The sequence below is a fragment of the Lepisma saccharinum genome, chromosome 27 (assembly GCF_977018435.1).
Source record: "Lepisma saccharinum chromosome 27, izLepSacc3.1, whole genome shotgun sequence".
Classification (NCBI taxonomy): Eukaryota; Metazoa; Arthropoda; class Insecta; order Zygentoma; family Lepismatidae; genus Lepisma; species Lepisma saccharinum.
Window position 1 is genome coordinate 57,431,716 of NC_139255.1, and position 27,683 is coordinate 57,459,398.

General features: G+C 39.6%; 1 protein-coding gene across 2 annotated transcripts in view; it reads left to right on the forward strand.

Annotated features, from left to right (window-relative positions):
• The first annotated feature begins 3,000 nt into the window (after positions 1-3,000).
• Fak (protein tyrosine kinase 2 Fak) overlaps positions 3,001-27,683 on the forward strand; it is a 211,903-nt gene continuing 187,220 nt past the window's right edge. Inside the window, exons 1-2 of one of the 2 annotated variants that reach the window (XM_083113124.1) lie at positions 3,001-3,108; positions 6,822-6,864. Coding sequence is in view for 1 of the 2 variants with exons in the window: in XM_083113121.1 (XP_082969247.1) it covers positions 20,720-20,790 (71 nt within the window). In the remaining variant the exon portion in view is untranslated. Of the gene's footprint in view, positions 3,109-6,821; positions 6,865-20,546; positions 20,791-27,683 lie in introns of those variants that run through there. The other variant, XM_083113121.1, reaches the window with a different exon arrangement.

The window sequence follows — 27,683 nt, forward strand, 5'->3', positions numbered from 1 at the left end:
GCAAACTGCAAACAGGCCATACTCAGAGAATCCAGATAATCTGATTCTGATATTTTCTACCATTGTTCCTATATAAACGTTTCAACGTATGTTCAACAATACCCTCGGACTCCCACTCCCATAAGGGTGAATGGCCAAATACCTCCGGCCCCAAACGGTAGCCAGGTGTGGGTCAACCCAAATTCCACCCTTCCTCTCAGAACAAAGTATACGACAAAATAAAAAAATAATAAGTTCTCATTTTCAAAACTGGAATCTGTTATAATGTTTAATATAATTAATGTTTAGTTCGTCTTAAAATTTCCCTGAAAATTCGCTATTTTTCATCGAATTTCCCTTTTCCCTTTCCACTTAAAATTAGCTCCAAATTTCCCTTCAAAAAGGGAAATTTCCCTTCATGTGGCAACACTGCGTGTGCTACCTACCTATACACTAGCACCATCTACCGACTTAGGCCGACGTGTTGGGAAATACAGGTATCTGGCAGAATTGAAAACATGGCGAAATTGCGCACACCCACCTTACATTGTAATTAATTTATTATTTATAATGGAAATATTTTTAAGCAAACTGAATTGTAAATATATTTTTCATTAGAGAATCATCAAGAAAGTGTATTTATCTTAACTTTTGATTTTTGAAGATTGTAAAGTATTCTATGGAATTAGGAAAACTAATCGTAGTGAACTATTGGAATAGTCTTTTATAGGTCTCGCGCGACAACTTGTGCTCTGGGGAAAGTGGAAATCCGAGGGGGGGCGTATGGGTTTTGTCAAGAAAAAGGCAGGCTGGCGGAGCAAAATTCCAATGTTGCCATCTACAGATGTAAACAATGGAGCCCAATAGTGTGACGTCACAGCAGACGACGCGCTGGGACTGAGTCTTCACAACGAGAGAATGTGTTTTCTTCCTATCTAATTCAATGCTATTTTCCTGCGAAGGGGTAGCTTTAATTATTGCGACAGCAGTTAAGAAACAAAATTATGATGTGCATCGTACATCAATGTAAAGATGGAATTTCGGAGAATACGTCTATATATAACATATACCTTACAGATGAGAATGTAAAGAATAAATGGAGTAGGAAATTGAGTAAAGCGAACGCTCCAAAAGAAATCTCAACCAATGGGCGTCGTCGGTTCAATCTCCTGAGGCTGCTGGTTTCCCTCCATCCATAGCGGCAGCGTGGCCGACTTCAGATCGAGTGAACTTCGGGTCGGCTTCGGCTGTGCTCGGAAGTGGAATGTTTTGAAAATGCATAATTTTCTTACTACAGTTATTCTTGACCTTATCCTCTGTAAGGTATGTGTGATATATAGTCGTATTCTCAGAAATCACATCTTTACACTGATGTACGATACGCATCATAATTTTGTTTCATAACTGCAAAAAAAAAAAAAAAAAAAAGGTAAAGTGCTCCCCTGTGCATAGCACCACGCCATGAAGGCGTATAGGGGTGTGGGGGTAACGCCCCACACTTTCTTGATCCGGTCGTGAGTGAGGGTGATGTGATCAGCATCACGCCCCTGACCGCCTTTACCCCAGGTACCCATGTTATTCGACGCTGGGTGAGCGCCGGGGCCGCTTCCATCGTTAGAAAAGTTCCCGGATTTGAACCGGCCGGGGATCGAACCCGGGACCTTTAGCATGGTAGTCAGACGCGTTACCGACTGAGCCACCGCGGCCACTTCATAACTTCATACCATGGTATTTTCATAACAGTTTCATAACTGCTGTCACAATAATTAAAGCTACCCCTTCCGAAGGAAAATAGCATTGAATTGGATAGGAAGAAAACACGTTCTCTCGTTGCGAAGACTCAGTTCCAGCTCGTCGTCTGTTTGTGACGTCACCACGAATGGACTCCTTTAACTGGTCACTTAGTTTTGATGTAGATTTGTATAATTCGGCAAAAGGGGGTTCTGCATTGCGAAGCCAGGCAAGAAATGTGGGAGAAGCCTCGTTTCCCAAGATATTCGCCGATATCCTTGGCGGAGTGGTTAGCACAGCGCGCTACGACGCGAGGAGCTCCGGGCTTGAATTCCGGCCTCTAGATGGTAGTGTTTTTGTGCGTGTCAGTTCATCAATATCATGATTCATCGTCATCTTCGCGATTATCCAAAAGTGCCAGGAAAGCGAAGTAAAATGAACCAAATCAATTAATCCAATTTGGATAAAGAGGTTATTAATTCATTGATTGATTTCATTTATTTTACTTCGCTTTTCTTCCACTTTTGGCTAATCGCGAAGATGAGGATTACTGATGATATGACGAAACTGAACACAAAGAACACCCATGGCCAGGCCGGGATTCGAACTCGGGACCTATGACGTCGAAACGCACTGTGCTAACCACTCCGCCACAAACCTTAAAAAGGGGTTATTAGAAGGCTTGTAAGAGATACTTACGTTGAGGACAATACTGTACTTACACTATGCTTACACCTATAAAAGCAATTGCCAATGGCAAGGGAAGGGAGTATTTCCCTCTCGTTTTCTTTGGAAATGGATGGCCCGCAGCGAAAAAGAAAGTCCTTGCCATTCGTAACAGCCTTCCTGGGATACAAGAGATCTGACAAATAAGCACAAAAAAGGACGTTTGGAACCCACGTCACTGTCACCCACCGATATAGCTGAGCTCCCATGCAATTTGTGCTGGAAACAGCAAAAGTAGACCGCCTCGCCATCTGTTGACCGACTATGGTACTGTATTTTCCAAGCGCAGCGAGGTTTAAATATAGATTTCAGGTCTGTTATAGTCTTTGTATGTAGTCTCACTGTAGAAGCAAAGAGGGAAATATGGTATTTTTGTAAACTTAATTTTACGTGGAAACAACATATATATCTCTCCCAAGTAGAATGACGAAAAAATAAATATTATGGTACTTCATAATTTTTAAATATTTTATTTTGTAAGATACACGAGTGCTTCAATTTTTTTTTATTTCTTATGCTGCAACATTGAGAAAAAATAGTTCAAGATTTTATCATCAGGTGGCGTTTATATCGTAGTTTCCGACATCTTGATGTTTTTGTTGACAAATAGTCGGCGAACTGTGAGAGGAAATGTAATTTCGTATTTTCAATATATTTGATGCATTGGGATTGGTATGAAAAATATTCATTCTTTTATATCATTGTTTTGTCTGATGAGATTAGAGTAGACATACTATTAATATGCACAAAATACATTTTTCAACCGCCTTAATGGCGATTAATTAGTTTAATATCGAATTATGCAATAGGTTTGTTTTATTTGTTACAATTTTCAAGGTAAGGCTTTTGTAATTGCGCGAGAGAAGGGAGCAATGAAAAATAGCCTTGTGATGTGTAATATTGTCTTGTAATATTGTCTCGAGTATTGAACTGTTCGAAATAATCCGTGCAGTGGAATGAATCAATCATTTTCACACTGAGAAATAATATAATCATTTTCTTAGGTTGCCAAATTATAATAATTATTTCCTGTAACCATTTTCTAAACACACAGTTTGAAATCAATATCTGCTGTTGGTGTCATAAATACATGGTATTTTTCGCAAGTAGAAGAAATGGGATCGTTTACCCACCGTACCCCCCTCGAGAATTACGTTGAAATTTGCATTGGTACTATTATCGTATGGGTGAAACACCTACGAATCATATATTCCGGACTTCTTTACATTGCTAACGCGTTGCGGAACATTTCTTAAGGCGAAATAATGCATTTCTAACTAAGATAATGTTTATTTTCTCTATTTACGAGTACTTACTGTTACTTGTTGTTTCGAATCTGTAACACATTATGGCCGTGATAGCATACTGGTTTAGGGGGCGTTCTGAGAGTGTTTTGTCGTTTATGCAGTGGTGCAACCTCGTTCACCGGAAAATATCTACTTTCGTGCCCCTATTTGAAATTATGCTAATATGTCGCATTTACGTGTAGAACTTGTAAAATAACCTTGCGATTTACCACGTTCATTGTCCATACACAGCAATTCGGAACCATCTTTCTTTCGCAATTCGGAACCATCTTACTTTCGCAATTCGTTAATGCTCTTCCTTTACGCACAACACTCTTGCAACCTTGAATATTGACGTCAGACGAGGAATGCCTATGCGGTTAGGTTAGGCCTGTTAGGTTAGGTTCCATTAGTATAAATACAAAGAAAAAATAATATTTTCGCTAAGAGACGCGTTACCTTTGTATTGCCTAATATGAAAAAGGTCTCTCCTGTGACGTCAGAACACAATGTTGCTAGAGTGTTGTGCGATAAGTGACACCCATTCGGGTCGGAACCATCTTTCTTTCGAAATTGGTTAATGCTCTTCCTTTACGCACAACCATCTTGCAACCTTGAATATTGACGTCAGACGAGGAATGCCTATGTGGTTAGGTTAGACCTGTTAGGTTAGGTTCCATTAGCATAGATACAAAGAAACATGAAAAAGATCTTTCCTGTGACGTCAGAACCCAATGTTGCTACAGTGTTGTGCGATAAGTGACACCCATTTGGGTCGGAACCATCTTTCTTCCGTAATTCTCTTCCTTGCAACCTTGAATATTGACGTCAGACGAGGAATGCCTACGTGGTTAGGTTAGGCCTGTTAGGTTAGGTTCCATTAGCATAAATACAAAGAAAAGTTATAAAAACAGCTCTCTCTGTGACGTCGGAACACAATGTTGCTACAATGTTGTGCGATAAGTGACACCCATTCGGGAAAAATGGCTTGTTCCGAACTCGACAGGTGGTTCTAGTGAAAACACGGCGAGGCTGAAACACTGGCTACGGGGTTGCATCGTCTTAACACACGGAACATTGCACTCTCATGCAAAAAGCAAATGGCGTGAGGAGAAACAGCGTGTCGGACAGAGATTTTCGCAGGAAACAACACGCATTCACATTAAAATGGATCAAATCTACATTCAGGAACTTCCAAAACGCTCAAGAAAATGATTTCCGTAAGTACTTTCTCCTGTAAATTTGAAGGAAATTTGAAGGAATCAGTTTTACCCATACGATAATGTTACCTTTGCATTAATCGACAGATTTTGATACGTAATATAAAATTAGTTCCAGCGCGCGGAAAACACAAACAACGAAAATATTCAATCACAAAGTATGACCCGCGTAAGCAAAAATCTGCCATTTCAGAGTGCTTTCGCCGCTTGTTATTATTCAACCCCATTGTATGCACACTCAAATAGCGAAAGATCACGTCGATAATAACTATTGGTACCAAACCTAGCAATCCTAACCTAACTACATAAAATTATACTAGCTGTTGTGGAATGTCGTTTTGGGTGCTAGATTCACTTGCGCGAAGCCTTTGAGCTGTTTTTCTTCAGGGTAAAGTAACATGCTAAGGTAACAGACATATTTTACTTCACAATACATTTCTGCGAGCTAAAATGAACTGAAATTGTTCATAAACATCAAACTCTTCATATACCATGCAAGATATTTCAGTTTCTGTAGGGGCTACAGAGTGTTGACTCTCTGTATCCCCTAGAGAAAGTGAAATGTTTTGCATGGTATATGAAGATTTGGAGCGAGTTTACAATACCGGAAATTTCTATGAAATTTCGGCTACTCACGAATTGTGAACTCCTAATCACGAATCTGTATGTAATAATTCTCGGTCAAGTATGGAAATCGAGAAAAAACTAAATAAACTATGTTTTCTTAACGTAACGTAACCCTACCATAAGAACAACAATAGCTCCACGGAAGACGCCATTTTCCCAACATGAAGAAATCAACAGGCAGAACAAGGTATAGTTAGTTCTCTTAGCTAAAATATTAATTTTTCTTTGTATTTATGCTAATGGAACCTAACCTAACGGGCCTAACCTAACCTCGTAGGCATTCCTCGTCTCACGTCAGCAAGATTGTTGTGCGTAAAGGAAGACCATTAACGAATTGTGAAAGAAAGATGGTTCCGAATTGCTGTGTATGGACAATCACCATGGTAATTTGCAAGGTTATTTTACAAGTTCTACACGTAAATGTACAATTTTAACAATGACTGCCAAATATGAACTACAGATATGTCATCAGGACACCAAAATTACGAAGTAGGCGAAATTTTATAGAAATTGGAGAGTGATCCTGTATTGTAAACTCATGCCAAGCTGTCTTCACCAGCATTTTTTTATTATTTACTTATTTCACACCCCAAAGTAACAAGCAGCAAAAGAAGAACGAAATATCTTGCAAGAGAACAACTATGTTTCAGAATGGAAATCCCCCTCCCCCCCAAGCATTGACAAATCAGAAGACCTGTTGAAAATCACAAAAGTTATCTATCTCCTGATGAAGGTAATTACTCTTGTTATTTTTTATAGTTTGAAAAACCAATTCTGATCAATATCTCTTAAAAGTCATAATAAAATAATAATTCATGCATAGAAATAATCAGTCTTAAGCAACCAAAAATTGGAGAAATGATTTGGGCTAATTTTAAATTAGGAAGTGGGAAATTTGTGTAACTTTTAAATGATATTTAATGCATAATTACAAAATATATGTAGAAATGTCAATTGTTTAACATATTGGTTTTTTACTTACAATTCCATCCGATGATACAGTCATTATTCCAATTCATCAATTCAATTACTTTATACATGAATAATGATAAGGAAACTGTACATTTTTTTTCTGACATCTTGAGGGCAATGATATTTTTCAAACCACAAGTATGATTCATAGCTTGTACATATTTTTAAACAGAAAGTCATGAAATGTATATAATTACTACTAGTTTCTGTCTTCCCTGTATGTATTGACACATTGGTATCCTTTGCATATGTTGGTTAATTTTATTATTTTGTTTTCCAGGCTCTATTGAAACTAGATAGGATGTATTAATAGTATGATCATGGTGAGTACTGGAAACCTATTTTTTTCTGTGCATTAATTAGTGTTATATTTAATATGTTATGTAAGATATTACATGCATGTTAGAAGTATGAACACAATTCTTACTTTGTTAATAACAATACTCGAATATTTTCTGTGTTGTAAGAATTCACTACATTCCTATACGCAGCTATGTGTGTGTCTGACAACTGTTAACACCGCAGTACACGTGCTAAATTCTGAAATATGTGCGAACAGTCTTGCGCTCACTGACATATAATCACAAATGATGTATTAATTTTTCAGCATCAATATTTTATTTTCTCATTTTACACACCACTGAACATTTGGCTATACATCTGTAATCATTGTTTTTTAGTTTTGTAATATTTACCATTGTTTTGTTCACAAAATTAATGTTGTGTGGTTTTGCATGACCGTGCCTGCTGTTTCCGCAACTACGTTACATGCGCAGGCAACGTGGTGCTCACTGAAATATTTTGCTTAAAAATTACTAATTAACAGCAATTCATGTATGATTACTTGTTTGCTTGGTCACTCAGCTCGTTTATCAGGTCCAAAATGTGCCTCTGCTCTGCTTCTCGCAATCCATTATCACAGCAACAACTTGGAAGCATGCCGCATGCACAGAAAACCTGACATTTTGACAATAGCACAGGTCGAGGCAACTGGGCGAGTTGAAGGTGGCAGTTTTGCAAAGATAATTCCTGCAAGGACAGATCCATCCAACAAGATGTGCAATACCATCACCTTAGTTCTGTCAGAGTGGCGTTACGCCACCCACTCATGCACTGCGGTGTTAAGCACGAACTGGTATTTGGTATGTGGGCTAGTCTTCCGTGGTTCAGAGTTGATTTGTCCAGTTACACTTTATATTCAGTACAGAGTATTTTTACATTTATGTTTCTACACTTCCTTTCCCATACATGGATCCAACAATGTTTTATGGAAAGAGAGAAGGGGGGGGGGGGTATTAAACAACCTTGAGTTACAAGTGTGATAACATCTGTTTTGGAACCAAATATATTCACAATGGTTTCTGTGGCCGAGATACTTTAAAATTACAATGCTTTAAACACATTCCAGTTTATATTACCATAGTACTCACGATAAGAAAATCACATGTAAAATTCATGTATGCATCATTACTGATTCTTCTATTCATAGAGAAACCTTGGTATACTAAAACTGCAATGTTTTAGTCATGTCATGTGTTGGGGTGGGCCGACCTCCATGATGGGTCATTCCATGCCAAAGGATCCAATGGTGGTTGCATGACCATTTTGGAAAAATTTCATTTTTAGTACATACGTTTGTACATGTTTCTAGATACCAAAACCAGTGTTCCAAAAAATTTATTGTCTTTAGTTCTCCTGGGGCAGCCATTTTTCCAACATGGCACATGGAGCAGCATACGGAAACCTTAACATCTCAAAAACAATTAGAGCTAGAGACCTGAAACAAAATTCATTTTGTAGCTAATGAAGTATACTTTCTATGATACTCAAGTATGTTTTGCTTAAAATTGCATCGTAAGTACGAAAATTATGGTGGAAATTGGGGTAACAATAGTTAAAAAATTGGATTTGTAAGCCCGATTTTTTTCAATGAAGAGGCTTAGTCTAAGGCTTGATTTTTTTTCATGTGTAGACCTGCCTGCAGGGTGTCTGTAAATAAAATATCAGTGCTTAGAAATGCAACCCTGTTTTACAGCATGGGCTCAAACATGACCGTTCATTGTATTTTGACAGTTTTCGGGGTTAAATATCTCAGATGGGTCCTCTGAAATTTGGTACAAAGCCCTACATGAACCTAACTCACAGTAAAAATCTCAACTTTTAGATTCAACTCGTTTTGGTCAATATGAGGTAACGTATGTCACCTAATTTCTGACGTTGCAAAGTAAGGTTAAACTACATCCCATACTTATAATAATAAAGTCTTTTCTTTTTCTTTTTTAAATTTGGGTAAAATAAAGGCTCAGAAAATATAGTAACACAAGGTTTTAATACTTGACTTACCATAAATTGAAATTACAAGCCATGACAATTGAAAATCTGCGAAATCTCATTGCAAAAGGTTTGATTTATTAGATACCCATGACCAGTTGGTGTTGTCAGCTCCAGTTTCCTATCCATTCTCTTTGTTAAATCAGGCAGAATTCTAAGTTCTTTCACAAAGTTCCTAAGTAAATTAACAGAAACCTTCAGTTCATCACATATTTTTTTTTTGACCAAGTGGTAGCAATCAAACTGATGATTCTGACCTTTTCAACATTAGTTTCTGCTAATTTACATTTTTCTTCTTATAATTTTAATTATATGATTGTACTGGCCAGGCAAAGGTTTGACACACCTGCTTTCCTTTTCTTCAGTTCTAATACTTTGTAAAAAGCAACTTTCCTGTTTCCTTTGCACTCTTTGTATGATGTGGATAGTTTGTCGAGCAAGAGCACTTTATTGTTTCTCTGCAATAAGCATCCTCAGTTCTGAAACAGAAGATACATCGAAAACAGAACAGACTTCATTCATTTCCTTTAGTTTTACTTGTGTTGGCACAAAGACATCATTTCCATTCTGGCATTTAAGTGAGTCACTTTCTCCACATGTGAAAATTTTAGTCCAACATGTTAGGCATATTGATTTAACTGGTATAAGGCTTTCTTGACACTTTCGTCCCTTACTTAACTTTTTCTTTAAGTGGTACTTCTGAAGATCACAACATACTTTACCATATAAAAAACTATTTTCAATGGTATTTGCATATTGTCTCTAAGCCATCCACCTGTAGTCTTGACCTAAGAAGTGTTTTATCATTTTCACTGAGTTCGTTAAGATTAGGTCTTTGGGAACCTTACCGAAGGGTATTTATTACGGTCCTCTCCAGTTAAAAATTCTACAGAACATTCCATTTCCAGTCACAGATAACGAACATTCACAAGTCACTACTCTCGGCACATTAGGCAAAGGAAGAATGACAGCAGAGATTGTCCATGCACAGATCAATTCCAGGCTTGCCTCACATCCTATCAAAACATGTCTCTGAATCTTCTGCTGTGCATGACTCATATCTACTTCAAAGAATGTATTTTCTTGGGGGGGAAAAAAATATATGTGGAAAATAAAGGAACCTAAAATAATATATTCTACCAGCTTTGACCCTCCAAAACAAATAGCGTACTTTCAGTGGAGTGCCCAAGGAGGGGTTGGTGGGGGTCATAGCCCAATACCTTTGGCCTAGTATTCCATAAACAATTATGCCAAAGGCAGGATAATCTGGCAAAAAAGGGCTGTATACTAAAAAAGTATATGTATCCCCCTCCCCTCCCTTTCGAAATTCCTGGGCATGCCACTGCCTATCTTAAGCTGCATGTACTGCTACTTTTAAGAAATGTGGGGGAAGCTCAGTTTTGGAGCTGACAATACCAACTGGTCATTGGTACCTAATAAATCAAACCTTTTGCTATGAGATTTTGCAGATTTTCATTTGTCATGCCTTGTAATTTCAATTTCTGGTAAGTCAAGTATTAAAACCTTATAGTTTTTCTTGTATGTACACATTGCTTGCATTGTAGAATTATTTTCCTGCTTCTTTTCACAGTTAAGTTGCTATATTACAACAATGTAACATTGACAACATCCATTATGACAAGGGATTCTTTTTGTTTAAAAAATTGCTAACCATTGTTATAACTGTATCTTTAGTCAAAATGAAAATAAATGTCTCATGAAGGGAGTGTGTGGTCTCGTGAAACGTCACAATGAAAAACTGTTTTCTTATGCTTGTAATAATCGTAAACTACAGGAAAATAATTAAAACCTTATGTTACTATATTTTCTGAAGCTTTATTTAACCCAAATTTAAAAAAGAAAAAGAAAACACTTCATTATTCTAAGTATGGAATGTAGTTTAACCTTACTTTGCAACGTCAGAAATTAGGTGACATACGTTACCTCATATTGACCAAAACGAGTTGAATCTAAAAGTTGAGATTTTTACTGTGAGTTAGGTTCATGTAGGACTAAATTTGTGCCAAATTTCAGAATTTTTCAAGAGGACCCATCTGAGATATTTAACCCCGAAAACTGTCAAAATTCAATGAACGGCCATGTTTGAGCCCATGCTGTAAAAAAGGGTTGCATTTCTAAGCACTGATATTTTATTTACAGACACCCTGCAGACAGGTCTACACATGGAAAATAAAATCAAGCCTTAGACTAAGCCTCTTAATTGAAAAAAATCGGGCTTAAAAATCCAATTTTTTAACTATTGTTACCCCAATTTCCACCATAATTTTCGTACTTAGGATGCAATTTTAAGCAAAATATACTTGAATATCATAGAAAGTATACTTCATTTGCTACAAAATTAATTTTGTTTCAGGTCTCTAGCTGTAATGGTTTTTGAGATGTTAAAGTTTCTGTATGCTGCTCCATGAGCAAAAAAAGCCATGTGCCATGTGGTAAAAATGGCTGCCCCAGGAGAACTAAAGGCAATAAATTTTATTGAACATTGGTGATATCTAGAAACATGTACAAACATATGTACTAAAAATGAAAGTATTCTAAAATGGTCATGCAACCAATTATTTTAAAATTGGTTCATTTGACATGGAATGACACTGGAATGTTTAGCACAGCATGCTACCACACCAGAGGTCCCGGGTTCTAATCCCAGCCTGTACATGGGTGTTCTTTATGTCATCACTCATCCTCACGATTGGTCAATAGTAGGAGAGAAGCGACACTAAACAACAAAATTGAAATCATTCATGAAGGGTTTGGGTGAGAGTGGGGTGGTTTCTTGTATGTTACCGAGTTTTCTTTTAAACTCTTGCACCCATGACTGTTAAAGAACCTTGTTCCCGATGCTCTCTAGCTGAAGTGTCTGTGGGGTAGAGATGGCCAAAAATATCCAGATTCTGGAAAATTTATGACCTGGATTTGGAAATGTTACTATCTAGATTCCAAAGGGAAAAGGTTTGTAATCATTTTCCACATTTCATCTTTTAACTTTCATCGTCCTCATTTCTCAATCATGTACAACCTCACTTCCACAAAGTACACCCTGGACTGCATTTTGCAGGCGAAGGAGGCTCTGGCAACTAGTATGATTCTGTGTTTTATCCTTGTGTGTGCTGAGTGCCGATTTACAGCCTCAGCTTTTAACCGGTCAGAATATTTTAGTTACAACCCGACATTACAGTTATGTTATTTAAGTTCTGGTAAGGGGCTGGACCCCGAATAAAGGGACGGGTGCAAAATAGCCAAGGTGCTGATGCACCCAAAATTTTAAATTCAAATTCAATCATGTACAGCTAGAGCAATACATCTTTATTAGTGATATTACACTTTAATAAATAAAATAAAATACTTGCAACATGGGAAAAAATTCATACCCTCATGTACTATGTTGTTGTTTTTTTTCCAGTAGTAGTGCCAATTCAAGCAATACTGAAATAAATTCATACCTGGTGCCAAATTGTCACTCTTCACCTTGGAATACAATTAGGTTTTAAATTAACTGGGAAGATAAGATACTTGTGGGATATTATCATTTGTAACATGTTCTGGGAAGGCTCAACATATCCATTTTGTTTGTGAGTCTCATCGTCCTATTCAAAGTTGGAAATGCTTATTCAACGCATGTCAAAACATTTTATTATATATTTTTTTAATATACTGTACTCTATCTTGTCCATTTCATAAGTGGTTTTAACCTCAGGTGTTTCAACTCAATACAATTGTCAGTTATGGAACCTTTTACTTGCATGTTCATACAATTAAAGTGCTTAACAATTTTGTATATTCCACTTAGATACCATTAATAAAATATTTAAACATGTAAGAACATCTTATATCGCTAAGCATTTTCAAATCATGAACAGCCGACTTCTGTGGCCAAGTGGTTAGCACATCACAAAGGGTTCCAAGTTCAAATCCCAGACTCAGCATGGGTGTTCCTTGTGAGTGTCCCTTTATCAATTTCATCATACGAGGGTAAATCGAAAAGTATTTTCCCAATTTTTTTTTTCCAGCTGAAATAATCAACATGCAGGAGAATTAAAATATAGGAATTGATGTATGTACCTTGCACTATTTTTCCACATAGTCACCACAGTGGTTCAGGCATATGAACCGAATACATTGAAATCACTGGGTGCAAGGTCTGGACTATACAGTGCTCCAGAATTTCCCATTCGAATGACTGAAGTCTGTCGATGATCCTGTTTGCCACATGAGGACTCCCCTACCGCTCATTGTCATGAAGGTCTTCTCGACTATTTTCGAACTCACAACACCACCACCGCACACTTCTCAAAGTGAGACACTTGTCCCCATACATCGGCTGCATTTCACTATGGATCTTGATGTGTGTTCGTCCCTTTCTCCATAGAAAGCAAATAACACTTTGCTGCTCATACAACGTGAATGTGCTGAGTACTACAGCCATCTTTGCAAACTGACAGCAGCGCCGTGCCATGGAGCAGCCGAGAGTTAACGCTGGGCCGTTCCAAGATAAACCTATCCTATTGCATTGAATGTATGTATGAATGAATGTATTATTTACTGAGGTAGAATGGAAATGTTGTTATAACCTGTGGTGTAACAGCCCGTGAGGTCCAACGCCTACCTATTGACTGCCGGCCTCACTCCCACCTACCGAAGTCGGAGGTCATCCAACCAGTTACGTGGTGACGTGTCGTCAGCACGGCGAACCCCCAGTCGTAGGTTGCTGCAATCGGGTTACGCTACTCATTCGTAGCTCCCCAATTTCCTCACGATGGTGGCTGGCCACAGGTCGCATACATTGGCCAAAATCTCGAGAAAAGTTATGCTTCCCAAAAGAGACTCAAACCTGCATGCGTCCTGTAGCTGAAATCCAAACCATGATGCCTCTGACCGCACAGCCACGGTTGGATTGCAGACAAGGCAATGTTAAGTAACTGGAATACAAATATTATGGTGAATTCTCTGACTCGACATTAAAGGAAAACTGTGTCTTTCCTCCCTGAACCATTTCCGGGAGTGTCTCTACCTTTGTACAATCAGATCTTATTTGTGGATATGCTCTGATTTACAGGGATCCCGCAGAAATCGTTGGTGACACCCCAGTAATTTACCCTACTATGTACTTTAGTAGTACAAACTGTTTCAAGGTGATTGCTGGCATTGTGTCTAGATTACTCTGAAGCGTGTGTTCATGAAAATCGTTATTTATTTCGCCTTATTTTCCATATGGAAGTTAGTCTGTGGGGACCTTCTCTACCACTTACCCATGGTTACATCTACATTTTTCATTGATATAAGCATATACAAAGAGTACACTCAAAAATATGTAAACCTAGGCAAAGACAAACATGAAAACACACACACATGCAGTGGCGGCTGCTTAATACGTGCTACCGTGCTATAGCACGTTATTCAATTTACTAAAATGAAAGGAAAGAAAGGGACAAATTTCATAGATTGAAGAAGTTTTATAAAAAACTGCAGTGAAATGAAACTTCTCTCGTTAAGAGGCTCAAAAATTTGCAGCGCGCTATAATATTTTCCGCACGCTGTTAAGCTGCAACGAATCAAATACCGTGCTATTGGCTTCATAGCACGTTTTCACCACCTCGCGCCGCGCCGAATCTGGCCGAATGCCCCTCAGTTCTACGGGGGAGGTATGGTCGGAGCCAATCAGCTCGCGTAATCCGTCTGCTAGCGTGCTACACAGATCCACAGCACGGTAAGTGTTGTCATCTCAGTATAAGAAGAAAGTTTGCGGATAGCTTTACAGAATCAGACACGATTTTGCGGTTCATGGACATGCGCGTGGCATATGGAGCAGTCATTGTAAAGGACAGTTGTGCTCTGTTGTTCCAAGCAGTGGCGTTCGAGAGGTTGGGGCTAGGAAATTGATGGGGCTACATGCCATCTCCAAATTTTGAGTTTTGGATGAAAGCAGCAAAGAACTCGGAAACAAAAAAAATAGTGTTAAATGCAAACACCCCTTAAAATGATCTCCGATTACCATTTTTGTCTTTGAATAACTTAAGATGATGGTTTAAATCGGTGATTGCAAAATATTTTATACTTTATTCCAGCCGTACGTAGAAAGCAGCTACATAATACAGACATTTACAATTCCAGACCCCTCGGGTAAAAAAAAACCCTGCGTACGCTAGCAGCTCCAAGTAAGTGTGTAAATTTGTATGTGTTGGCGGGGAGGGGGTAATTGTAAATGCAAGAAACAACATCTACCTGTAGCACGCATCTGTGAAAAGTCACGAGCCGCCGCTGCACACATGTGTATCTAATTTCGGAAATATTTGAGTAATATTGCATTTTAGAATGTTGTCAGATATCAGTGTCCTTTTTCTGCAGTTGATATGCATTTTTGATGTTAAGTTGATGTGGTGATTGATAGGAAATATGTCATTTGGCTCTTAAAAATTGATATTGAAGAGGCAGTTTGTTCCAAAGATGGGCAGTCAACACTGTGAAAGAGTTTGTGTGAAGAGGAATGGACAGCTGAGATCTCTCTTGCGATCTGGTGTTAAGGCTATGGGAGTCTGAAAGGAATGAAAATCTGCTTGAGAGATAACCAGGTTCTTTTAAGGTCATTGTTGTGTAGTGTATGGTAAGAATGTGTACATTACAGCGATTGGTCAGTTTAAGTAAGTTTTGTTGTTATAGAAAGGAGATAGGTGATCTCTGTATTTGAGGTCGAATATAAACGGCGCAGGCGTTTTGGACTCTTTGCAGACGATGAGCTAAATTATCTCCTAAATCTGAGTAGATGGAGTCACAGTAGTCAAGATGCAGATAACGAGCGTTTGGACGAGCGTGCTCTTAATGCTAGGTGGTAGAAAACTTTTAAGATGCACAAGCTTTGGGGAAGTTGCAACTGGAATTCCATTTCATAAAGCCACCAAGTCTACCCAGGAATTATCGCCTTCATCTGTAAATTACTGGACATAGGTACTTGGAATAATCAATCCAGGGTCAGAGCCTGGGGGCTCAGTCCCAGTAGACCTGTAGGTGCTATGCCATGGGTGTCACTTCATCATTTTCATCCTCGTCATCACGTTTAGCTAAAATTGGTAGAAATGCTATGATAGACTACAAAAATACAACTGCAAATATTTCAATTAAGGATGCATTACATCAAGGAAGTTTCTTTGGTGTTTTCTTTCAAAATATTACAACAACTTTCACTTCATTATAAATGCCACCTGTATGCGCAAAGATTTTCACAATAATTTTTCATTTCTACCTGTAATTTTTGCAAATATGTTATTCTAAACAAGACTGTAGGTCAGTTCCGACTATAGGGTGTCTACCAGTTTGGAATACCTGCAAATCCTGAAAAAAATCAGGAAATTTACTTTTTCTGGAAATGTCTGGGAAATTTTCTGTTTCTGATTTTTTTTTTTTTTTTTTTTTTTTTTTTTGTGGAAGTCCACTAGAAGTAGAGTTTTGAACAAAGAGCAAGCAAGACATTTTAAATTTGCTATGGACAAACCGTACTTCAGTTTGATATAGTGAGTGTTACGGCAGAAATTGCATGTTAAATACTTTAGGAAAAGGTCATGTTTTGAACAATTTTAAGTAGAAATTATTATAGTAAGTGGCTATTGGCACTTAACACTTTCTTGTTACATTTTTTTTATGTTTCGTTAATATTTGTATTAGGATTAATACGTATATTAAAGTTATTGTATTGTTATGATTTTTTAAAAAAGAATTATTTGTTTACCATTAGTCAATATGTGTTGACTATTACGTAAAAGCTCATCCCTGATCCATGCTAGTCTATTTCTGGTCAGTTTCCCTAATCATTATTACTTTTAATAAGTGGGATTTTAATTGTGGCGTTTAACTAAGATGTAGTGAACTTCTTACACACATGTATAAATTTTTCTTGATGACTTGGCGTGGAAAAATCCGGATTTTTTTTTTTTAAATGAAATTGTAACCTTCTGTTTGTCGCAAATAATCAGAATGTTCTGAATAATAGTCAATCCGATCCATCATGATTTGAGAAACAAGATTTGACCAATATGCCGCATCGATGTCCGTGTATAACTGATGCGGGTTCGAGTCTCGGCACGGATTTTCCGTTACGTGTATCCATCCTGTTCGTCGCGATTTGCCTAAGAAAACAGAAGAGCGACGTATAATCAGATAGTACGAGATTTGATCTTTGGCGTTCTTTGTTTGGATTGCACCTCCAGTCGGAGGAAGGCGTCGCTTACATTCTCACGGTGAGCTTGTGCCTCGTCATGCCACGGAAGAGAGGAAGGGTTCAGTGTTTTAACGAATAAGGCTTTGGTGTTTCTCTCAAGGTAATCAAGTCTTGGAGGAATGTTGCAAGTGCCAGATACGACGTTGTGTCCATGTATCCATATTGGCCGTGCTGTTTTTCATTCATAAAGCGAGGCTTTTTTTGGGAAACTACTAATCAAGGAGTTCCTGGTTCGTAACCCAGTTTAAGAAATGTCCTCTCCGTATTAAATGCCAACAACGATTCTCCAGTCTCGAATTCGTACAGACACGACCTTCAAAGTGCGAATATATGTAGTTTTTTTGTCACTTGAAATTGAATTTGTTCTGTGGTGGACGTTAGCTTGAGCAATGGAAACGGTGAGTAGCGATACCCCCCACCCTGGCAGAACTAAATAAGAGGTCCTATATAATTCGAGTGTCGCGACTTGTCTGTAGTCTACAGTACATAATGTTTTATACATGAAAAGAATTTAACGATCAGATTGACACATTTATTATGCAACTATTATCGAAGTAAATAATATTTTTGTTACATATTTACATCTTCCCTGCACTCAAGCTTATCCAGATTTTTCATCGTGCGATGTAGCAGCCGCCGCGGAGGTAGGCAATTTCAGGATGGTTCTGAGGAAATGTGAGGTCTCCCGCCCTTGTTGCGAGCGGTCCTGGGTTCGATTCCCGCCGTGAGCACCCAAAATTTTGGCGTTGACCTAACGTCGTCAGGACGCCTGGAAAAGAGTAGTAGTTTTCTCTCGCCAGGAAAAAGCAGAAATGGGACTCGATGCTCTCACCACGCACTTCCCAATAAGAAACCGCTTGGCTGGCCTTGGGCCTCAGAGTTGTTGCGTCATGCAGTTTAGTGTAACTGAGGAAATATATGTGTTTTGGGTTGTGTGTGGATAAATAATTTTCGACACTATGATGGATACTGTGGAAATAGGTAGAACCAGGGTGCGAAATCATTGAAAGCTGGTGGGGGGAGAAAGTTCTTCATCTTGAAACCCCCTCCCCACAAACATATATGTATATTATACGATATACATATTTGTAATGTTATTAAAAGTAGAAATAAATTAGTAAATTAAAATTTATTATTAATTACATGAAGGAAATTAATTTGTTACTTTTATACATATCAGACATTGCAAAGAAGCTAATTTCTTTAGTAACTGGTTAAAGATATTAAATAAATTATGGAATAGTTCAAGTGGTTTTCTTATGTGTAAGTTTTTGTTTAGTTTGTGCTTAATGTTAATATAAATAAATTAGATTTCATAATTATTTTTGTTTTGCATTCTTGTTTCACTTTATTGTGCGTATTGATGTAGATTTTTTAACGATCTCTTGAGAGAGAATGCATTCAATACTCACAACTTATTCTTAGTAAAGTATATTTAAAATTAAAAGTAATTGCTTATCTTTTGTTTGTTTTAACAAAAACTCTCCTCCCCGGAAATTTTTGGTGGGGTGATTTTTGAGGCGAAGATTGTTGGTGGGGGAAAATCGCCCCTCCCCCCCAGGATTTCGCACCCTGGGTAGAGTTATAAAAATAACTGCTGCTGTTTTTCCGGCAGAACGATGCAGGGCGATCATTTCGTAAACTATTGTATGTACGAGGGCCATTTCATAAATAATGCACAAGGTGGCAATGTTGCAGTTGAAGCCTTGTGGAAGCAGCAGGTATGTTAGTCACATCCCTAGGAGTACGCCAGTTGGAAGTGATGATTGTTAGAAATAGCATCTGCGGGAGGCTTAGGTACTGTGCAGGTTGAAGACCAAAGATCGTGCATCAAAATTGAAAGTTTACGTGTCACAAACCTGACAGAAATTGACAGTGCTTTGCGCGAAGTTTGTGATGAGCAAACAGTGGACCGTAGACTTTAAACCAGAGCTGAAATCGCAGCAAAACGATGGAGAACTCCCATCATCCCCACGAACAAAAAATGTCGACAATCACAAGGAAAGCCAAAGGTGAAACAAATTATCACCTTTGCGTATGATCACCAAGGAATGATCATGACTTAGTGTCTCATACAGAACTAGTGTGGCAGCAGCATATTATCGTGCCTGGATCAAAAACATACAGAGATTTTTTTTAAAAAAAAAAAGCGACCTGGCTTGCTTCTGGATGGACCACTCATTTTGCACGCCCGGACCTGAGGAAGGTTGTGACCGATTTGATGAGCATTTATGAGTAGGAAGTATTGACTCACCCGCCATACAGTCCAGACATGAGTCCTCCAGAATTCGAATTACTCCCCAAGTTGAAAGAGCCCATGAGTGGACAGTGTTTTACCTCCATGGAAGAGTTTAGTGTTGTTAAGTCCACTTTATGCACAGGTAGCCTAATCGGGACTGGACCTACAGTTTAAAGTGGATCCGAACCACTATGTGCCTCCACCGGGTATCGAACCCGGGACCCCTTGATTACAAGGCGGCGACGCTGCCAGTGCTCCATCGGGGAGGCCCTGAAACGGTTATTGAGAATCAGGGGGACTGCACTGAAGAATTGTAAGTAGTGCTTAATATACAATAAACATGCCAGGAAACAAATAAATTGCATTATTTATTAAATAACCCTCGTATTTCAGTTACGGTGCCAATGATGTTTCATATTATGTGCACACGCAGAAGCTAGTTTCATGCAGGGATGAGAGTGGTACTTTTCCGTGGTACGAAACCAACTGTTTGAATAGATTTTTAACTGAGATCCACGCGGGGATGGCGATTAGCCACGTAAAATAACATAATCTGTCACTTCCTAGCATGGGTGTTATTTTTGAGACCTTTCATGAATCTAATCTTTACTCATCCTTGTCGTCGCGATTGGTAGCCAGCCCCCGTGGCAGAATGGTTAGCACATCGCGCTACGACGCCTGGGGGTCCCGGGTTCGAATCCCGACCTGGGCATGGATGTTTGCGAGTGTCCATTCATCATAACATCACGCATCCCCCATCTCCCCAAATTAGCCAAAAGTGACACAAAAAGCAAAGTAAGATAAAGCAAATCAATGAATCGTCGCGATTGGTCAAAAGTAGCAGAAAAAGCTATGTTAAACTACAAAAATATCAACACATGGGGCTCCTCGCACGGTATGCAATGTGGCAGTGTGCTGCGTAATACGGGTTGCCTACCTTCAATGGTTTGTAGGCTGAATCCGCTATTTCACTGTTTTCTGTGCGAACCCCAAGCCACTTTTGTTCCTGATTGTACAAATGAAACTTCAAATTTGAGTCAACGTAGTGCGTAATCCGCCGCCGGTGCGTATGTGCGTGTACGTATCCTTCTAGATCCGCGCTGACGACCGGAAGCGCTTCTTCCTCCCTGGCGCCGCTTCCGCCCGCGTAGCTTCGCTCGCTCGGCGATGCAGTCGGGAAAGTTGCGAGCCCCGCCCAGTAAGACGGCGGGAGTGTTGGTGCGTGTTTGTGCGCGGAGCATGTGTGAGTGTCGTGTGCTCGCAAGCGTGTGCCAGTCCTTCGTGTGGGGTTATGCCGCGGCGTTCTAGCCGTGCGAGGGATAAAAGTGTGCCTAATAGGATGTGAGATCTGTTTCGCTTTCGCTTCGATACGCAAAACGGCATGGAGAGGGTCGACGGGTCGCTCTTCATGTACCGGCGCCCCGTGTACCGAGTTTTTCAATACCTGGAAACGTAAGTAATACGCAGTTATGCGTCATTTGCTTTTTTTCTCTTCCTGCTTCGCTTGTCTGGTGCCGGCGAGACAGCGTCTCGTTTGTGTAACCTGATACCTTGTTTAGTGTTGTGTGAAGTGTGTTGTTTTCGCCGTGTCAGTTATTTGTGGAACGAATTTGAAGTCGCTACATCGTAATTGAATTCTTGTGCGTTTCATTTCGCTTGTCCTTACGAACATCACCCATCCTGACTCATTTAAGCGAAGAATTTCCTTGTCTTCTTGAACCGTTCTTTCGCGTGACCTTGCAGTTAACTCGATGCTTCAAATTCCTACCTCCGTGGTGTAGGGGTTAGCACAGTGCTCCTCGAGGCCAGGGGTTCCGCGTTCGAACCTCCGCCTTGGCATGAATATTCTTTGTGGGTGTTCCTTCATCAGTTTCATCACTCATTCACATCGTCGCGATTAGCCAAAAATGTCAGAAAGCGACGCTAAGTAATAAAGATCAAATCAAACCGAATGAGTGCTACAAATGGGCACTAAAGTAGAAATTTTGTTTCGGTCAAGAGGTTACAGGGGTCCACTCACATTTACATGGCTTTTAGTTTCTGTCTGAAGTGGTATGTTCACCGATGACAGTAGGTGGTGTGATCAGCACCATATTTTGATGGCATTTAACCTGTCTCATGTACTTTCACTATTATCTGTGTAAGTGCTAGGGAGAGAGTGAGTTGACGGTGATTGATTTGTTTTTTTTTACGTCGCTTTTCATCCACGGTGAAGGTGAGATGAATAAGGACAATATCAAACACACATGGAGGGTGTAAGGGGTGGTGGCACTGTGAAGACCCCCACATGTTAACTTCACTTCCACATAGTACAATCCTGGACTGCATTTTGCAGACTAACGAGGCTTTGGCGACTGGACCCACAGGCAGTATAATCCTCTGTGGGGCTCATGTCGTGTGTTGTCTTTTCATCAAATCAGTCAATCAAACACACATGGACACGAAACGGTGACAAACCCCTGGAGGTGCGTTCAGACGCCATAACCTCGTTTCCCTGCCAGAATACAGTTTCCATACTGTACTGTGTAGAATAGAACGAAGACTACGAACTGTTACACCTTTCTTGTTTTAATTTGAAATAAAAGTATAACAATTTTTGTTTTGCGAATTGTACATAGTGTCTATATCGTATAGATTACACATAAAAACAATAGGGGGGAGGAGTTTGAAGAGAACGGAAACGTGAATCATTGGGTAGAGAAAGGATAACTGATAGCGTGCAGGAAATTTCTTGAAATCCTTTAATTAAACTTGAAATATTATCTCAAACTGATTGTAGTAATCATTCATAAACGTTGACGGATCTATGTTATCACTGAGAATCAGCTACGTTTATCCGTTCAAGCTGGCGATTTGCTCTGTCCTTTTCTCGCTTTATTTAGCAATCGTCTTCTGTATCTTCCACATTATCTACGTTGGGTGCTTTGCTTACGATCTCAACTCTGAAGATTCAAGTACCTGTCGTGCTGTTTAACCACAATTTTCTATGTATTTCGGCTTTGTTTGTATGTGTGGCGAACTTAAGGCTTATAATGCCTGTTCTTCCTCTTAACCATCTACTTTGATATTATCTTACTAATTATATTATCTTCTTTATTATCTGTTTACTAATAGAATAGAAAAGGAAGATAGAAACTTTATAAATGCACAGACAGACATATGCTCACCCTTTCACACACGCAAACAAAACGACAGTCCAGCTTGGGAGTTAAGTTTCTATTTTGGGGTTAAGGGTAAATTTAGATCCAAAGTCATCAAAAATTTGTCCCTTGAGAAAATATTTAGGGGGGCGTGGGGGTGTGTGCCTCGTATTCGTTCCTCATAATTAGGGCTTTGAAGTTGAAGACCCATAAATTGCCAAGAAAAGACGTATAAATGTGATCCGAATTAATTAATAACTTCAGTTTTAATTGCATATTTAATGAATAAAAAAACAAAAAATTCTGGTGGTATGGAACACAGTGCGAAAAAACGGAAAGCTTCAAAACAAGAGAAAGTTGCCACTTAACAGCGCGACCTTCCAGGCAAGTTACGGTTAATGGACATTGTACCGTACCTGCTTCAGTCGTCCAAAAATGTTTTTCTCTCGTTTCAGGGATGGTTCAAATATATTTATTTATTTCTTTTCTTTATTTTATTTCCTACGGAAAGTATGTTTAAGAGGTGATGAACTGATGATGATTCGAATTGAGAATGGGCAGTAAAAACGTAGTCGAAAGAAGGTAAAGTTGCAAAAAAAAGCCGTTAAGACCTAAAAAAATGCTAAGAAAGGACCAATAAGCCAAAAAACGCCGAAAAAGGCAAAAAAGGACAAATAAAACCCACCTTTTTCTGGCCTACAATGACCCAAAATGAACATATATTATGTTGGGCCTCGTCTTCGGACACTAGGGGGAAAAGAAGGATTTTTCCTCAACTTCGAGACCTAGTCATAATGTCGAAATATGTGAAGAGGCAAATGGAAGATAATGCTGAGCGAACGTTTAGCTTTTGAGAACGTAGAATTTTAAAAATGCGCCTTCGTATTTGCTAGGAATTTATCAAGAACATAAAATTGTCTAAAAATGGTAATTTTACCTTGAAGTATCAAGAGCTTTGTTCCCTGGTATCAGCCCTGCGATAAGCAGTGCAGAGACAGTAGGGCAGTGTAGCATCCGTTGCGGTACAGCAAGGGAGAAGATCGATGAAAGCCGTATCATGCGGGATGGTGATAAATAATGGAGCATTCGCGTGTATCTCTCTGTGTTCGCGTGCTTTACATTTGACAAAAACTCCTTTGTTAACCTATTTATATCCGTCGTCGTTCACCTGACACATGAAATTTAGATTTGTTTGAAATGATCGTCGATTTATTTGGTTTAATTTACTTCCCGTTTCTGTCACTTTGGGCTAATCGTGAAGACGAGGATGAAGGATTATCTGATGAAATTGAAGGGACGCTCACAAAGAACAACTATGTGCAGGCGTGGATTCTAACACACGCGGAAAACTAAATGCATCATATCGATTGATGCACTAAAGTGTGTTTTGTAGCTTATTCAAAGAATCAGATTCACATTTGATGCATTTTTGTGAGGATTTTTTTTCAGTCGAGATGCACTTCAATGTATTAGTTGATGTTCCTTGATGCACCTTCCTGCATCTTTTTGGATGATGCACTTAAACGTTTGGTCTGAGCTAATGACTTTATGTAGCATTGAAGTGCATCTCGACTGAAATGAATCTTCAGTTGAATCAAATGATGCACTTTGGTGTTTCTTTCACGACATACAAAAATGCATCAAATGTGAATCTGGTTCTTTGAATAAGCTACAAAACACACTTTAATGCATCGATATGATGCATTTAGTTCTCCGAGTGCACGGGGTCCCTGGCGTCTGAGCGCCCTGTGCTACAGAAGTCATTTTAAATAGTCGTGCTGACCTCCTCAAATGATGCGTTTTTAGTATCCCACGGAACAGAAGTTGATAAAAGTTTAAGAGGTGACGCTTTCTCAAGACACCCACAAGTCAAGCTCACACCCACCCTGGACTGCATGCTGCATACTAACGAGGCTCTGACGTGTGGACCCACAGCCAGTATAATCATCTGTGGCAGGAGCGCCTCAAGAAAAAGAAATCACCCTGGCGAGGTGCGTTGGAGCCATCCCCTAATTTCTACCCCGTCACCCTCCTAAGTTTCCACTGGTCACCCTACTTTACACCACCCCTCAATAAGAAACATGGTCACGTTATTTATTTACGATTTTAAGGCGTAAAATTAATAGTCTTATTTTTTAAATACCTTAAATATTACTGTTAAAGAACTCATTTATTGTACGTATTTATTTATTTATTTAATGTCTACACAATGGCATCAAACTAGCAGTAATATCTCAGCGATTTTGCAATATACTTATTATGTTATGCAGCAGAAACTTAATTAATTTTTGTCTACACAATTCCAACTCTTTTAAAACAAATAGCCACGCTTATACAGGGTGTCCCTGTTAAAAGTAGCCCGGCTCCGATCAACAATTACATGCCAAGTATCATGAAAACAAATTAAGTGTGAGTTCTGATGGCCTTGAGTACCTACCACGGTTCACGCTACAATGAACTATTCCATTTTTCTTGTTCAATATAGCAGTCATTTGCCTAGAAATGTCTTTGAGCCAAGCTACTTTTAACTGGACACCCAGTATAATCATATATAAGGTTTTGGCGCTACTCATTCATCCCTATCTTCGCGATTAGCCAGAAAATGAAGCAACAAATAAATTGTGTATTTTGATGCACCAGAAGTATAGTTTATGTGTTACTGGAATCAACACATTTGGGGGGGAGGGGGTGTATAGAGTCCAACGAGACGAAACTTTAAGATATTGCGTTGTTCTCGTTTTGATTGTACAGACCTCTGTCTCGCTTTCGGGAGCAAGAAGCTCTTGATGGAGCGCGACAATGACATGTCATTGTATGCAAACTTCTGCGTGCATACGAGTCACGACGCCGGTGAAAACATACTCTGCTGACTGATGCGGTTCCCAGGATGGCCGCCCCCCGAAACACGAGAAGCGATTATGTCCTCGGAGGGAAGTCAGCACCTCGCTCCCGTCCCTGCCTTTGTTGCTTTAATTTGTGGGAAGATGCCTCCGTTTACAGCGTTTCCCACAGGTAAATCCAAGGTAGACGATTCCTGAATGACCTGCCGGAAGGGGGGGGGGGGGGGCGTGTGGTGTGTCTTAACTGCTCGTGTAACGTGGCGTCGTTGAGATGGGAAGTTGACTCGTGGCACCGGAGTTTTCGCAGCTTGTTCATTAATATACCTCGCGGGGCCTGTTGGCAGCAGGTGAGATGGGGACAGATGGCCGAGGATCGCTTGTATGGAAAAACCAAGTCTCCTTTTTATGTTGCCAGTCGCACAACAACCAGCTACATAATGACAGCATGGTTACCGCTAATTTCTAATATATATCTATTTAATTTAGATTACTGAACGAACCACGGTTATCACATAACATCGATGTACTTTCGTGGTTGATATTAAATTTTGATTGTATTGTTCCACATGATGGAATATTAAAAGGGTACATTTTGTACTCGAGAATATAATTTCGTCTCTGTGGAGGCACATGGTAGTTCGGATTCCACTTTGAAGTATAGGTCCAGTCTCGATTAACCTATCTGTGCACAAAGCGGATGTAAAACTCACTCATATCATTTCGTACAGTAATTTTACACTTGGTTTCACAAGCTACCTGAGCTTTTTTATTTGATTTTTGTTATTTAGTGTCGCGGCTATGAGAATGAGTGGTAATATGTTGAAAACGATGAAGGGACACTCACAAAGATCGTCTATGCCCAGGCCGGGATTCGAACCCGGAGCATTTTGACATGACACGTGCGACAAATTGTAAGATGTAAACATTGCCCGAATCCTTTTCCTATGAAAATGTTTTATGCCTCTAGGTTCCATAGAGTAGGAAAGTAGTCCTCATTGTCACGATTAGCTAAAAGTAGCAGAAAAGCGACGCTAAATAAGAACAAAATCAGATTTGAATTTTGATGCGGTCCGAACTACCCTCGCCAGGAATTGATCGAGAGATTCATTGGTTAAGTGGGGCTAATATTCTCCTCAAGCGGGAGAAGTTTTGGGGACTTGTCATTCTACAGATTGTCCATAAAGTCTGGAGCCAGTCAGTGTTGTGCTCTGATTACAGAAGAGCTGTGGCAGTGATGAGAGAAAAATCAACTTCGGGAGAAGGGATGTTGTGGAAGTGTGTTGAGACTTTTGACGGACATTTGAATCACTTCTCGCATTGGGGATACGGAGATAAGCGAGTGTGGGTTTCCCCCCTCTCTGTGGGGGCGTGTCTCACTCACTTTTTCTCTTTTTCTCCCTCCCTCTCCTTTCTTCCTGTCTTATGGAGAGGAGAGAGAACTCTATTCCTGCTCTTCCTATCGTTGTCTTTTACTTTTGTTTTAAACTTGATATCTCACCATGTGTAAATCAGATTGATGGACAATATCTCTGTTAGAAAAATAAAACTTCGACCCAATGTATTCGACTGGACCTCTTGTAGGACTTCAGTCGAAAGCAGCAAGTGTTGTCGTAAGTCATTTCGTTGACCCTTCTGTTCGGTGATTGTCGCTTGAAAGGGCGCCGAAATCCACATTGACGACGGCGTGGGAGGAAGGAAATTGTCCCTGATCGGCGCACCGTTTGCCTGAATGGGGTGTAGAGGCGTTCTGGCCTCCTGCGACATTTCTAAGCCATGCAAATGAGGATGGCCCTTCCTACGGCGTGATGTCACGTCTACGTGATCGGAAACTTACATCATGGTGAGTGATGACTGTCGGATAACCAAGAGTCTCTTGGTCTACCCCCCCTCCTCTCTCTCTCCCCAAGAGAGAGAAGGCAAAGTCTGAAACACGACTGAAGCAGTTTCGGGTACATAAGCGTGACTTTGGACTTGTCCACATGGTGTGTTTTTCATACGTACCCAACGAAGACGAAGGCCCTCTCTAGTGGCACAGTGATAACGTCGTCGCCTGGTAATCAATTGGTTTCGGGTTCGATACCCGTTGGATCCCATTTTAAACAGTAGGGCCAGTTCCTATTGGCATTTCCGTGCATAAAGTGCACTTAAAACAAAGCTCAAACAACGAAAAGGCACAGCTTGAATCTTCTCTCGCCTAAAATTGTTGTCAAACTGACTATTAACCGTCCACTGTAGGCACGAACCCAGTGTAAACAAACACAAGCCCTTAATTCCTTGTCCATCCAAAGAGAGATTCATCGTAGTTATGTAATTCACAAAATAAGGTCCAACAACTTACTCGGACGCTAGTCGAGCATCACTGCGT